Genomic DNA, 14,935 nt, shown 5'->3' on the forward strand with positions numbered 1-14,935 from the left:
CCGTAGGCCTGTCCAACGGTATAGGGGATGGGTTAGGACACTGCCGCAGGTGACAGGCGATGGCTGGTGCCCTGTTCACCATCGTCAGGTTTCACGTCCATGGTGGCCAGGACAAGAAACACACCCTGGGACCGAGGTCCAGCTGTACTGGTCCAGAATATCAGTTGTCTGATTGGCACAAACCCATGGCCACTGGGTCATTTCACTGTTTAGCTCTTGCCCCAGTAGACCTAAGTTAGAGAGTGTGTCACAAGACCCGCCCTCTTTAGTGGTTAAAATCCTGGTCAAAATTGTGCCTTCTAGGGGTTCTAACACTGCACAGGAGGGGTTTTGTGTAGTGGTTTGTTTTGTTTTAATTGTTTTGGATTGGGTTTTGTTTATTTGTATTTGCCCTCTACAGATGGCTATAGTATTCAGGGAAATGGTGATAGGCATTATGTCCTAAAAGAGAAAGTGTAGAGTTGTCTAATTAAAAAGCTTTATAAACCATTCCTAATTTCTAGGAGGGAAAATCAACCAAGAGAAAAAAACAATTGTAGGTACCATTATGAGAGGGAGCATTGCCCTACCAGATTTGTGGACATGCAAACCTTTAAATTCTATACAGAAAAAATAATTTACAAATTGAACAGTACACCATGGTAATGGGACTAACTGAATAAAATTTCTAAAAATTGCCACAATTATGACACAGGTATCATTTTTGATGGAGGGCTTACTAGGTAGAGTTTAAAAATCCACAGGAGGGGCGCCTGGGTGGCTCAGTCAGCTAAGCATCCAACCTCGGCTCAGGTCATGATCTCACAGTCCATGAGTTCAAGCCCCACGTTGGGCCCTGTGCTGACAGCTCGGAGCCTGGAGCCTGCTTCTGATTCTGTGTCTCCCTCTCTCTCTGCCCCTCCCCCGCTCATGCTCTGTCTCTCTCACTCTCAAAAATGAATAAATGTTAAAAAAATTTAAAAAAATAAAAAATAAAAATCCACAGGAAAACAGGGCGCCTGGGTGGCTCAGTCAGTTAAGTGCCCAACTTCGGCTCAGGTCTTGATCTCATGGTCGGTGAGTGTGAGCCCCGCGTCAGGCTCTGTGCTGATGCCTCCGAGCCTGGAGCCTGCTTCGGATTCTGTGTCTCCCTCTCTCTCTGCCCCTCCCCTGCTCACGCTCTGTCTCTCTCTCTCAAAAATAAATAAACATTAAAAAAATAAATAAATAAATCCACAGGAAAACAGAACCTGGGAGAAAAGCAGACAATTTACAGAAAGAAAAATTACAAATGTCCAAGAAATATGTGTGAGGACATACTGGGGGAAGTCAAAACAGGAACACTTAGAGCTCCAGAAACATTGATATTTATGTTAAATTAAGTCAGCGTGAGGGGAGGCTTGGAAGATGACCCATGTGCCTGGCTTCATGCAGCACCAGCTGGTGGTCCCAGCCCCCAGCAAAGGGAAGGTTGTCAGGCTGGACAGAACCACAGAGGGCAGCAGGTCTGCCACACAAATTATGCGTATCCTCAGATGAGGCAGCTTCGCTGGAAGACTGGGCTTCGTTCAGGGTCACTTAGTTTTAATAAGTATTCAGGCTTTAACCATAGGTCCTGAAGGTAGAACATCCAGAAAAATGAGCTGTGAGGAGATGTTTCCAAACCTGTGAGCAGACACCACGTTCTACCTGACACGTCCGTCTCCTACGTGCTGAAATCTATTTCTCCATGTCATGGCTGCATAAGCTGTTAAAAACTCTTGAACTAGATACCTTGTCTGTTTGCAACCTTTCGTTCTTTGTCCCTAAAGTAAATAAAAGCAGAGGATGATAGGCCCCTTTCATCTGCGCCTTTGTAGGAGAACAGGTGACAACTGTGTGAGGCCCAGAAACACCTGTTGCTGCTTTCACCACCTTCCTTTCCTTGTCTCTCCCCAGGTAACTATGTGGTGACAGACCACGGTTCATGTGTCCGTGCCTGCAGTTCTGACAGCTACGAAGTGGAGGAAGATGGCGTCCGCAAGTGTAAAAAGTGTGAGGGGCCTTGCCGTAAAGGTAGGAGGCCTGTACGGGGTGGGGATGAGGCTTTCTCTCTGGTCACGAAGCTGGGGGTTTTCTGCCCTACCTCCGCCGGACCCCCCTCGGCATCAGACTCGGGAAGAGATTTGAGCAAGTCTTTTTCTTCAGGCTCGCAAATTTGTTCCTTCATCCCGTGCCCTGTTCTTGGAGTATCCTCAATGCTAGCGTGCTCCTACTTGGGCTTTTACTTTATCATTTTTGTAAAAATTTTTGAACCCCCAGAAACATCGCAGGTATGGTGCAGTGAACACCATATGCCTCTCATATATGAATTCGCCACTGGTTGGTGTTTTGCCACATTGCGTTCACTGCCTCCATATTTGTGTGTATGTGTTATGTGTGCATGCGTGGGTGAAATTGTTCTCTGATCTATAGGACAGTTACAGATATTGTAACACTTCACCCCTACGTCTGTCAGCCTATTTTCTTACAAAGGGGGCCATTCTCCTAAGTAAAGAAAGACCAGGTTCACACTCAGGATTGTTGAACATCGACTCAGTACTCTTTCCTAGTATTCTATGTAGTTCAGACTTCCTCTTTCTGTCCCCATTATGTCATATTTAGCTGCTTTTCAATCCAGACCCCAATCAACAATCATGGGTTTCAGGTAGATGTCTTGCCCCATTTTCTTCATTACTTGACATTTGTGGCTCAGCTCCCCTCCCCCCACTTGCTTTCCTTCTGTCTTCCGTGACCTGATGTGAAGAGTCTAGGCCAGGTATTTTGCAGTAGGTCCCTCAGTTTGGCTTCACTGGCTGTTTTTCCTCATGGTCACATTCACGTTGAGCTTTTTTGGGCAGGAGCATTATACGTCATGTTGATTTCCTCTCATCGTCTCACAGCAAGGGGACATAGGATGCCATGTTAGTTCATTACTAATGATGACAAATCAGAAAAGATTTTTGGGTGGTTATAAAAGAGTGACTTCCTATTTCTGTCATTTCTTCTACATTTATTAGTTGGCATTCTTTTCAAAATTTTTTTTTTACCTCCTACATGAGATCATGGAATCCTTCTTTATTCAGTTTCTTGTAATTCATTCCTGTCATTCCTTTGGGTGCTCAAATTAGCTCAACATGTGGCCAGTGGGAGCCCCTACAGCTGGCTCCTGTGTCCCAGTCGTGTCTTCTGCTCAAAAGCCACTGTCTACGCTCTTTGTACTTTGCTTCTTAAACTTCATATATCCTAGAAATCACTCCGTATGAGTCCATGTAAATCTTCTTCATTCTCCGATACAGCCGCATAGGCTCCCCTCTGTGGCTGCACCAGAATTTTTTCAACCGATCTCGCTTTATGTGCTCATTTTGATTGTTCCACTATTTCGGTGTTATAAACAACACGTCAGTGCCCAGCTGCTTACCTTGATATCCACGGGTGCCGCCTTCCCTGTGAAGCTATCCGTCTTTTCAGTTGAAACTGATTGCTCCCCTTTTTACTCCCATAGACATTTGACACGCATTCTCCACGGGGTCAGCTTAGCCTCCATGTCATTGAACCCTCCCAACACCTCTGTGTTATCATGATCCCATTCTACAGATGAGGACACTGAGTACCAGGGAGTCTAAATGACTTGCCCAAGTTTCAACAGCTAAGAATAACAGCCAAGATTTGAAGTTCATGCAAGCTTGGTCCTAGGCCAGACCCATGAGCTCGTCGGCCCGGTCCACCTCTTCCCAGTCTTATAACCCCTGGGGGGCAGGTGGGTCAGTGCCCTGGTGGATGAGTGTCCTTTGGCTTCAGGAAACTGTCTGGCAGAGGAGACATAGAAGGAGAAAAATAAGAATGTGGGGCGGCGCCTGGCACAGAAGGAGTAAAAGAGAAGAGTCCGCTGTGGAAAGAGAGGGTTACTGTCAGCGCCCTCACATGACTGACATAACCAGAGATGGTTTGGGTTTGGTTTTGTCCATTTTGTGTTCAAACACATTATGTGTTCAAACACGTAAACAGTTTGATTCTCCTGTAGTGATTCTGACCAGTTTTTCTGCGTATCCCAAATTCAGAGCCCTTCAGGTATGGGGCAATACCACTGGGTAAGGATGACAGTGCAGGAATGTCTAGGGGTGAATACATAATTTATCTCTGAATTTAGGAATTAAAGTAACCCTGCCCCCACTATCACACACAAGCAGAGAGAGAGAGAGAAAGAGAGAGAGAATGAATATTCTCTCAAACACATGGAATTCTCTGCCAGACCTGTAATTAAATGGCAAGTCCTTATATGGCCACCTCATTCTCCATTGTCAGCCAGACCCTATGAATCCTAAAGAAGCTCGGCCATGAATCCCACAACCCACAATGTGTTAGGTGCCGCACAAGAAGGTTTGAGTGAGCCAGTCGACACAGGAGTCCTTAGAGGAGCCCCCTCCACCCCCAGACCAGAGAGGAGGCTGGCACACAGAGTGAGCCCAGAGACCCAGCAGGACAGTCATGGCTGCCAGAGTGGAAGGTTCTTTGCGACAAGGGACTCCCAATGAAGCAGAGCACAGAGGTGGGCGGTGGGACAGCGGGGCTTGACTGTACCCCCTAGAAGTCCAGGGGGACAGGATAGGACCTTATCCTGAGCAATGAGATTTTCAGTGACTGTACTTCAAAGTCAAGATAGGTCTGGAAGATAGGTACCAAAATTTATCTGCAAATTCTAGACGGAGAATTACAGCAGATAAATATGGGCTTTAGGGCAGAGATGGCATTTGAGATGGAAATTTAGGAGTGGATATAAATTAATAAATGGGCTCAGGGTGTGGAAAAGGGCATCTGAGACTGATGTAGCAATAGGACACAGATCAAAGCATTTGGCTCACATAAACACAGGGGAAGAAAAGCAGTTAATCTGATAAAAGTTATTACAGTATTCCCTATGATGTAATATAAGACAACCATTAACAATCACCTTCAACGAACAGTTTATATGATATGAGGAATGTTCACAGCAGAAAAAGCGAAAAAAAAAACATATCTGGCGTGTCATCACCACGGAGGGTAGCTGGAAGGAACACTTTTCAAAATATCCTAGAGTGGAATTTCTGGTCATTTTGGTCCCTTTATTCTATTTTTCAACATCCTCAGAGGAACGGACCTTACTCTTACTAATTAAAAAAAAAATCTGTGCCCATTGTTTCTGTAAGACTGATGACAAAGACGTAACCAGGTTAGAACAATGGAAAGGTGTTGAGTTTTAGGGGAATGCCCTGACGAGAGCCGGACAGAGGTGGTGCTGGTGGCAGCCCGTGGATTGCTCTGCCAAGGACACAAACCAGAGGAAGCAAGAGTAGTTAAGAGCAATTAGACTAAGTCTAGGAGGGAGATCGTGAGGAAGAGAACCCAAGTTGAGGGTAGCAACGGCAATCAACGAGGACAACATCACCTTCTCCAACCGCTTAACTCCAAGCCCTGCCACAGTTATGGTGCCCAGCCGGCCTCCGTGAATGTTTGTTGAATGAATGAATGATGGCATGGCAGTGATAGTCTCATGGCTACAGTTCCCTTCCCGCTTCCCTCTGCCTGTAGATCCCTAGCTACTCTTAATCCAACATATGTGAATGGAATAAACATCTCCCTTCTCTTTATAGTTTGTAATGGAATAGGAATTGGTGAATTTAAAGACACACTTTCCATCAATGCTACAAATATTAAACACTTCAAAAATTGCACCTCGATCAGTGGAGATCTTCATATCCTGCCAGTAGCATTTAGAGGGTAAGTAACAGATTAAGGCACTGGTAGGGAGAAACACAAAATCCACTTTGTTCACTGGACGAGATTGTTAATCAATAATCATTCTGTTGCTTGTTTCAGTGACTCCTTCACGCATACTCCACCTCTAGATCCAAAGGAACTGGATATTCTAAAAACTGTAAAGGAAATTACAGGTGTGTGCTGCTAACATATCCATCAACATAAATGGAAAATGGGTGTTGTACAGAGAGAACTTGTGGATGTAATCTCTTCTCTCTTGGCATAAGGACATTTCTTCTGAACGTCTACCACTAATGACTAATGGGTTCTTTGATCATTTTCACAAATGCGCTTTCCCCTGCACATGAAGGGTAAACACTTTAATCAAAGACTTGAGTCATTCCCGATTTTGTGTCCTTGTCTTCTTGGCCCCGGCCAGCCGTCCTGATGGCCCAGTGACTTTCATGGGTAGAGGGAGAGGAAAGACAAAGTGCTGAAGGAACAGCACAGGCTCTCGAGCCTCACAGACTGGACTTCACGTCCCTGCTCGGCCACCGGCCAACATTTGGTCCATGACTGCCATCAGAGCTCCACTGCCTTCATCCATAAAAAAGGGAATAATTGGACCTAAATAACAAGATTGTTTGGAATATTGGAATTAAGTCAGGAAAATCTGTGAATCTCATTCTGTGACAGCTTAAGACATGGCACTTGTCATCAAGAAGCCAGTCTGGGTCATCAGATACGGAGCCCAGCAGGGCTGTCAGGACTACGGCACCACGGGACAGCCTGTGGGGGTGTTGGGTGGTGAGAGAGATGCAGGGAGGGACGGGGGATTCTACGTCAGAGGCAGGATGTCCGCTGTTTAATTGTGCCTTGGCTTGTATCAACACGTGGGTAAGGTAAAGATTAGAAAAAGAATCCAATCAGATGTTCACCTTTCTTGGTCCTGTTACAGTCTCTCGAGAATCCTAAAATGTCTCATAAAAAAGAAACGTTATATAAGCGGTGCGTGTCTGAGCCTTCCTTCTGCCTTTGTAGGGTTTTTGCTGATTCAGGCCTGGCCTGAAAACAGGACTGACCTCCATGCTTTCGAGAACCTAGAAATCATACGTGGAAGAACAAAGCAACAGTAAGTTGACCCGAGCCAAAGCCTGGTAGATTAAAAAGCAAAACTTTTTTTTTAAATAAGACCTACAGAAGAGTTTGAAATTAGACTTCTACAGCTGTTACAAAGATCCTGCAGAGAGCTGCCATCAGTCCTCCAGCCAGCTTCTCACCTAAGCGTGGCACGGGAGGCAGAGGAAGAAATTAACATCGGCACATTGCTGTGACCTCCACCACCAGACGTCACTCCGACGTCACCAGTTTGCTCGTGAATGCCACGTGTCAGTGTGCAGTCCAGTACCCCGCACTGTGCTTGGTGGCTGTGTCTCCTTAGTCCCTTCCAATGTGTAGCAGTCCCTGTGTCTTTTCATCTCGCTTATGGCCTTGACGCTTTTAAAAAGTACTGGCCAAGCATTTTGTGGAAGGGCTGATGTTTTCTCATGATTCGATGGAGGTTGTACGTGTTTTGGTAAGAGGAGTCCTGAAATGACATGTCCTTATGAGCACACCGCGTCAGAGGGGGCTGACAGACTTTTTTTTTTTTTTTTTTTTTTTTTGACAGACTTTTTAATACACGACTGGTTCAGGGGTTCCCCTTTTCCAACTCCGACAGTGGCATACTCATGTAGAAGCATCTTGAATATAGCTCAGAGTAATAATGGTTTGAGAATTTCTTTGTCAGACCTGCCTTGGAAACAGTCTGATGCTGAGAACTATTACTCATTAATTGTCCTTTAAAACGACGACATAATATCACTCAATGTTAAAGAAAATCACGGGGCGCCTGGGTGGCTCAGTCAGTTAAGCGTCCTACTCTTGATTTCGGCTCAGGGCCACGATCTCACAGTTTGTGAGTTCGAGCCCCGCGTCAGGCTCTCTGCACTGACAGATTCTCTCTCTGCCCCTCCCCTGCTCATGTGCACTCTCTCTTTCTCTCTCTCAAAATAAATGAACATTTTAAAATTATATTAAAGAAAATTAGAGTACAGTACACATAAAATATATACTGCTTTTTAAAAACATTCTTGGCTGTGCATCTCTGATAATAATCATTGCTTCCCAGAAAGACCCCTTTGTTTTGAGTTCTCAAGACCACTTCTTTTGAACCACTTCTTTCATAGAGACAAGAGATTTAGATCCATTTTCTTGGGGTGCCTGGGTGGCTCAGTCGGTTAAGCGTCCGACTTCGGCTCAGGTCATGATCTCACGGTCTGTGAGTTCAAGCCCCACGTCGGGCTCTGTGCTGACCTGCTTCAGATTCTGTGGCTGCCTCTCTCTGACCTTCCCCCATTCATGCTCTGTCTCTCTCTGTCTCAAAAATAAATAAACATTAGATCCATTTTCTTAAGTGACTGGCAGGTGCCAGTTGGCTTACATTTCAGAATTTAAACAAAATTAGAATTACTTTTTTTTTTTTTACCTTTTCACATTTATGAGAAGTCCAGAAATACACAGTCCCTCCTGGGGCAGGGTGATCGCTGGCTCCAGGTACAGCTCATCAGAGCCAGGTCTCGCCTGCACGGAAGACACCAGCTTTGTCCCAGTGCCTAGGCTTCTGTGGGCACATGTTGAGAGAAAATTCCTAAACAGTAGAGTTACAGGTCTTCAACACAGGGCTCCTAGCTTTCCACAGGAGCCGGGTTGTGGGAAGGGAGAAGGAGGAAAGGGTCAGGAGAGAAAGAGAAACAAGGAGAGGAGGGGTCTCCAAATTCAACTTTTGTCATCTCCTGTCTGATGTCTCCTCATTGAGTGCTGCCTCAGCTGGTCTATTCCCTGTCCTGGTGTCCAATGAGCTTCCTAAAAATGCAAGTCTCTTTCCTGTAGTTCCCCATCATTTGCACACAACAACCAAGCTCAAGGTGTGCAAGGTCTTCTGTCACCCTCCCTAGATCCCTTGCCCAAGCCTCCTCACCTCCAGGTTTCTGCTCCAGCAGTAGCTCCTGGTTCTCAGCACCCCATCAGATGCTTTCTTGCCTTCCTGTTCCTCCTGGTGGTTCAGGATTTCCCTCCTTTTAGTCTGAATTACTTTTATCCAGTCTCTTGATGAAAACATTGATAGTCTTATAGAGTTCTAGCACAGACAGAGTTGGATGGTTCAGATGTTTGTTCAATATATGGATGGATGAGTTAATGGATGGATTGATGGGTCAGTGGATCAATGGATGGATGGATAGATAGCTGAGTGGATGGATAGTTGAATGAATCCATGGATGAATGGATAGATGAGTGGGTAGATGGATGCATAGATGAGAGGATGGAAGGGTGGATGGATGGATAGATGGATGGATGGATGGATGGATGGATGGATGGATGGATAGATAGGTGGAAAAATGGATGGATGGAAGCATGCCTGCCTAGATAAGTAGATGGACAAATGGATCAATAGATGGGTGAGTGGATGGAAAGATAGATTAATGGGTAGGTGGGTGGATGGGAAAAATGAACCTATGATTTTTGAAGTGTATTTGGATATTTGAGGGATTAGAACGTGCTCTCGGGGCACCTGGATGGCTCTGTCAGTTAAGTGTCCAACTCTCGATAGGCTCAGGTCATGATCTTCAGATTTGTGAGTTCAAGCCCTGCATCGGGCTCTGTGCTGACAGTGTGGAGCCTGCTTGGGATTCTCTCCCTCTCTCTCTGCCCCTTCCCATGCATTCCTTCCCCCTCCCCCATCTCTGTTATGCTCTTGCTCTGTGTCTCAAAATAAATAAATAAACATTAAAAAAGAAGAAGATGCTGTTCAATTCCCAGGCAAAAAAAAAAAAAAACATGCAGTAAATATAATAATGACATTAATATTTATTCACCTTCAGTATTCCACTGGGGTTAAAGATAGTAAATGGACAAGGAACTAGCTTTTCCCTGGAGGAGCTTAAAAAAATCTGTTGTCAGGGGCGCCTGGGTGGCGCAGTCGGTTAAGCGTCCGACTTCAGCCAGGTCACGATCTCGCGGTCCGTGAGTTCGAGCCCCGCATCAGGCTCTGGGCTGATGGCTCGGAGCCTGGAGCCTGTTTCCGATTCTGTGTCTCCCTCTCTCTCTGCCCCTCCCCCGTTCATGCTCTGTCTCTCTCTGTCCCAAAAATAAATAAAAAACGTTGAAAAAAAATTAAAAAAAAAAAAAAAATCTGTTGTCATTTTCAAAAGTTGCAATAGAGACTTCCTGCAATATGACTTACAGTCACTGGGAGGGGGACTGTAGTACATATAAGGTGGTCCAGAAGAAAATTAAAATAAAGCTTTTAGTGATAGAATTTTTTGGTCATTTTTCACATTTTTCTTCCCTCCACTGTAGTGGTCAGTTTTCTCTTGCGGTTGTCGGCCTGGACATAACGTCCTTGGGATTACGCTCCCTCAAGGAGATAAGTGATGGAGATGTGATCGTTTCAGGAAACCAAAAATTGTGCTATGCAAATACAATAAACTGGAAAAAACTGTTTGGGACTTCAAGTCAGAAAACCAAAATTATAAACAACAAAGATGAAAAAGGCTGCAGTAAGTAATCACTTTGGTTGATCATGGAGATGGTTCACGTGGGTCATGTATGTTGATTTAGAAGATTCCCAAACATTTAAATTATATTTTTCATTCCTAAAGAAGCAGATTAAAATAAATCTGTACAGTCCTACATGTGAAGTTATCATGGGAAGTTCACCGGAATTGTTTCCAGATCATTCACATTTCGTAGGATGAATTTGCCTGGAGGTTTAAGCTGTCAATTATTTGTAACTTACAGAACTAAATTCAGCATTAATTATTTTACCTTTCAGCCGTTCTCCCTGCTCATTTCAGCCTCTAATGACTCTAGCTGGCAACACATAGAGGCATACACACACGCATGCAGATAGAATGAGCATTTTACAGCGACATTTCCTCATCTGAGTTTAGAGCCACAGGCTTCTCTTGAAGCCAGGCCATGCACATTTCTTTTTACCGAGACCCTGGTCACTGGGAGAAGCAGATCTGAGTTCAAATTCTGCCTCTAGCCATTCCTAGCTTCCAGATCTTGGTCAATGTACTTAATACCTTTAGGCTTTGGCTTCCTCATCCATGAAATGGAGACCGCAGTGATTCCCACTGCTAGTGAGAGAATGAAGTGAAATTTTGTATATAAAACTCTTGACATGGTGCCCAGCACACGGCAAGGAACCACAAACCTTCCCTTGTGTCTCCATCAGCTATGACACTCATCAGCAAAGTGCTACCCAGGTCCGGACCAGGAACCCTTGACTCCCAGTCCGGAAAAGGGAACTTGAAGTTGGCCTCTAGAAGCCCATTTTGTGTCACTGCTTCTTCCAGGGACCCCCAGCATGTCTGTGCAGCTCAGGGTCACAGAGAACCCAGCACCTCATTTACAGGTGTGGTCTCAACTGGCCCCTCTAGTCGCTGTCCCCTAGCTGACTCCTTGTGGCTCCCTGTGTCTTCTCAGAGGCCATAGGCCATGTCTGTCATCCATTATGCTCGTCAGAGGGATGCTGGGGCCCGGAGCCGAAAGACTGCGTGTCCTGCCAAAACGTCACCCGTGGCAAGGAGTGTGTGGAGAAGTGCAATGTTCTGGAGGGGTAAGGTTATTTTGTAACCCCTTTGTTCTGATAAAAACTAAGGCGATTGTTTTTATAAGTTTACTGTTGTTCACTTTGATACTTTTCCTTTTTTTCTTTTTCCTTCGTTTTTGTTTATTTGTTGACAGCTGTTAATCACCAAAGGAAATGAACAAACTTTTTGCATTACTTAATCCAATCCACTAATTTATAGAGTCTCGGTTTTGGAAATATCTAATCTCTTTCAAAGCCACACAAAGTTCCCAAGAGAAATGGAAAAGCCATAAATGGTTCATGTGGCCAAGACCACAGTCACTTAGACTTTTCTTTGCAGTACATTCTTCCTGGTGTGTCAGAATATAGTAATACAAATTATATTTCCTGGTTAATTTTTGTTTTATGTTCAACCAATATCGAACAGTGCAAATAACTTGAAACATAACCATGGACAAAGAAATAAACAATCATATAAACTTTGTTGGATTTTTTGGCTATCGGTTAAAAGTACAGTTGCTTGATTCTGTGGGAATCTTGATATTGATGTAAAGCTCTGACCACAAATAACCACAAATAATGACTAAAAATAAATTAATAGGAAAGTAAAATATAAGGATAGAGAGAAGCAGAGGCTTTTTCCTTTTTAATTTAAAGAAAAGGGGACATTTTGTGAGAGAGAGCCATAGGAATTACAAATGGCTACAGGAAATCTTCCTTCTTATTTTGCTATCAGGGCGTGGGCCACAGCACGGATTCAGAAATATTCAGGGGACTCCTGGGTGCCCAGTCGGTTAAGCGTCTGTCTTCGGCTCTGGTCATGATCTCACAGTTTGTGAGTTTGAGCCCCGTGTCGGGCTCACTGCTGTGAGCGTAGGACCCACTTCAGATCCTCTGCCCCCTCTCTCTGTGCCCCTCCCCAACTAGTGTTTACTCTCTCTCTCTCAAAATAAAGACACATTAAAAAAAAAAAAAAAGAAATATTCAGGATCAGAATGAGAGGACCAAGTCTAATTCTGTAGGAATCCTTTAGCAAAGACGCCGAGTAACCTAGCAGAGTCCTCTGTGTAATTCAACAATATTAATGCAATCCTTACTGCTATGAATAGACGTAAATGTCGTGTTTTCTACATCTTTTTAAAGGGAGAGGGAATTAAAACCACCATGTTGTTGGTGCCCATGCCTTTAGACAGCACTTGCTCAGTTTGCAAGATGGGCTCCTCCAGCCGGCATCATGACCCAGAGAAGGAGGGAAGGAAAAACTGGGCACATTTGGTTTAATTGATGACATAAGGGAAGACTTGGGGAAATGTTGCGGGGTGTAAACATTCCTTGTGTTTCCTTGTTCACTGGCGTGAAAGCCTGCAGTTAATTACCAGGCGGCATTCAGTCTTAATAGCTGTCACAACTGTTTTATCTTTTCAATCAAACATCATCTTCTTGCTTAATGTGGACCCATACGTCTTTGAGGAACAGGGAAACTAGTTCAAGCAAAAGTGTTCACACCTGTGTTCCGTACTTCCTATTTTTATTAATAATCATTGAGTACGTTTTAATATCTCTCCTTCCTTTTCCTGTGAGTCAATCTACAGTTACCATTTCCTTCTAGCTTAATTTAAATATCCATGAATCTGATATTGTGGGGGGTGGGGGAGGTGGTCACCTCTTCCGGACTATTACTTTTTTCATTTGTTGACCTGTTTGCCTAATAGACAAAAACTGTGCCTTATAGAAAAATGTAGGGAAGATATTTTGATTATAAATGAAGCTTGTGCATTTATTCGGAGAGGAGATGACCATGGATTCAGTTAACAAAATCGGTTTATCATATTGCAATATAATCCTAGATTCCCTACCGTTCAATGTTTACCTAAATTTTTCTCGCATTTCTGAGAAAGGTGTTCTGTGTCACCTGAAATTTCAGACAATTGCAACTCAGACAGTTGTAACCTGCCGGCATTTTGAATCAGGATCTCTAGAGAAAGCACTGATCAGTTTTCTTTCTTCTCTCAGGGAGCCAAGGGAGTTTGTGGAGAATTCCGAGTGCATACAGTGCCATCCAGAATGCCTGCCCCAGGCCATGAATATCACCTGCACAGGACGAGTAAGGAGCACGTTTGATGTTATTCACTCATACGTCCAAGGGAAAAGCCTTCCCAAGCAGCAGAACCACAGCAATGATCCAGCATCACTCTGCGGCTACCAAAGAGGCAGCCATGCCCATACAGGGGGCCTTGTGACCTCCCAGCTGGGTCACAGAGGCTGTGGTTGAGTTGACGTCATCACGCAACCCACCTTGTAGGAGCACTCACCCTTTCTGTCCAACACCCTCCAACAAATCTAATAACATCTACTCTTTTACCAAAAACCAGGGATGCCTGTGGGAGGCTGGGGACATCGACAGCCAGTGTTCACTGTTTCTGACATCTGTCATCATTGCTTCGTCATCTTAATCAAACATCATCAGATTCTTATTTAACATTCATTCATAATTATTTGAAGAGTTCTTAAAGAAACACCTAGTGGAGCACCTGGGTGGCTCAGTCGGTTAAGTCTCTGACTTTGGGCTCACGTCATGATCTCACAGTTCGTGGGTTCGAGTCCCGCATTGGGCTCTGTGCTGATGTCTCGGAGCCTGGAGCCTGCTTCGGATTCTGTGTCTCCCTCTCTCTCTCTCTCTGCCCCTCCCCACCTCATGCTCTGTCTCTGTGTCTCTCAAGAATGAATGAACGTTAAAAAAAATTTTTTAAAGAAACATCTAGCAAAACTTTTCAAAATTCAGGTTTCTATTTACATAAAGAGTATACGTGAGAATTCAGGTCCTCCTCACACCAATGTTCCAATGTTGTTCATTCTCAATATTATTTATAAGGAGTTCTGTTTGTATTTGAGCTTCAACAGCCATATCTAAACCTTCTAATTGAACACATTTTTCAAAAGCTGTCTCTAAATCAGGCTGAAGGCTGTGTTTTGAGGTGTAGGCTGCTACCAGGGCAGTTTACAAAGTAAACCATTGGTTTATAAGTTTACATGGTGTTCGGTTAAATTGTCATCATTAAAATAAGTCCGTTGGTGATTCTGACTTAGTCATCTGACCGTTCTGATTCTGGGAACGCTCAGTCTTTGGACAAAACGGAGACATCAGAGAACGTCACCAGTGAGCACATCCTTCCCTACCAGCTTTATTTCACTCCCTTGATGTAGGGCACAACCCGAATAGTCAAGTTTCACTTCTGTGAGTTTTTCGGAGTTTAGGAAACGGAATCAAATAAACACGGTATACAGTTACTTATGCCCCCACTGCTTACTTCCACTTACTGCCTTCTTGTCCCTGGAGAAACATAGATGTGGGCTTTCTTCAGTTGGCCTCAGCAAGCCTGGCTTCCCACATAGTTGCTCTTTAAGTTCAGATATGATATGCAAACAATGCCATCTGAGCGATAGAGATGTAAACGTACACGTCGACTCATCAGGATTGTTTTGACAAAGAAACTTGCCCACAGTCTGTTAAGTAAACTGTCACGAAGCGTACAGTATAGTTTCTTTTCCGTTGTTATATCGTCA

General features: G+C 44.3%; 1 protein-coding gene across 2 annotated transcripts in view; it reads left to right on the plus strand.

Moving 5' to 3' along the window:
* Positions 1-14,935, plus strand: part of EGFR (epidermal growth factor receptor) — a 210,416-nt gene that overhangs the window by 154,701 nt on the left and 40,780 nt on the right. For both annotated transcript variants that reach the window (XM_019451039.2, XM_019451041.2), the window contains exons 8-14: positions 1,918-2,034; positions 5,628-5,754; positions 5,854-5,927; positions 6,775-6,865; positions 10,132-10,331; positions 11,266-11,398; positions 13,385-13,475. In XM_019451039.2, coding sequence (XP_019306584.1) covers positions 1,918-2,034; positions 5,628-5,754; positions 5,854-5,927; positions 6,775-6,865; positions 10,132-10,331; positions 11,266-11,398; positions 13,385-13,475 — 833 coding nt within the window. The remainder of the gene's footprint in view (positions 1-1,917; positions 2,035-5,627; positions 5,755-5,853; positions 5,928-6,774; positions 6,866-10,131; positions 10,332-11,265; positions 11,399-13,384; positions 13,476-14,935) is intronic.

This window comes from Panthera pardus, unplaced genomic scaffold (assembly GCF_024362965.1).
Source record: "Panthera pardus isolate Hobbes unplaced genomic scaffold, ASM2436296v1 HiC_scaffold_8, whole genome shotgun sequence".
Taxonomy (NCBI): domain Eukaryota; kingdom Metazoa; phylum Chordata; class Mammalia; order Carnivora; family Felidae; genus Panthera; species Panthera pardus.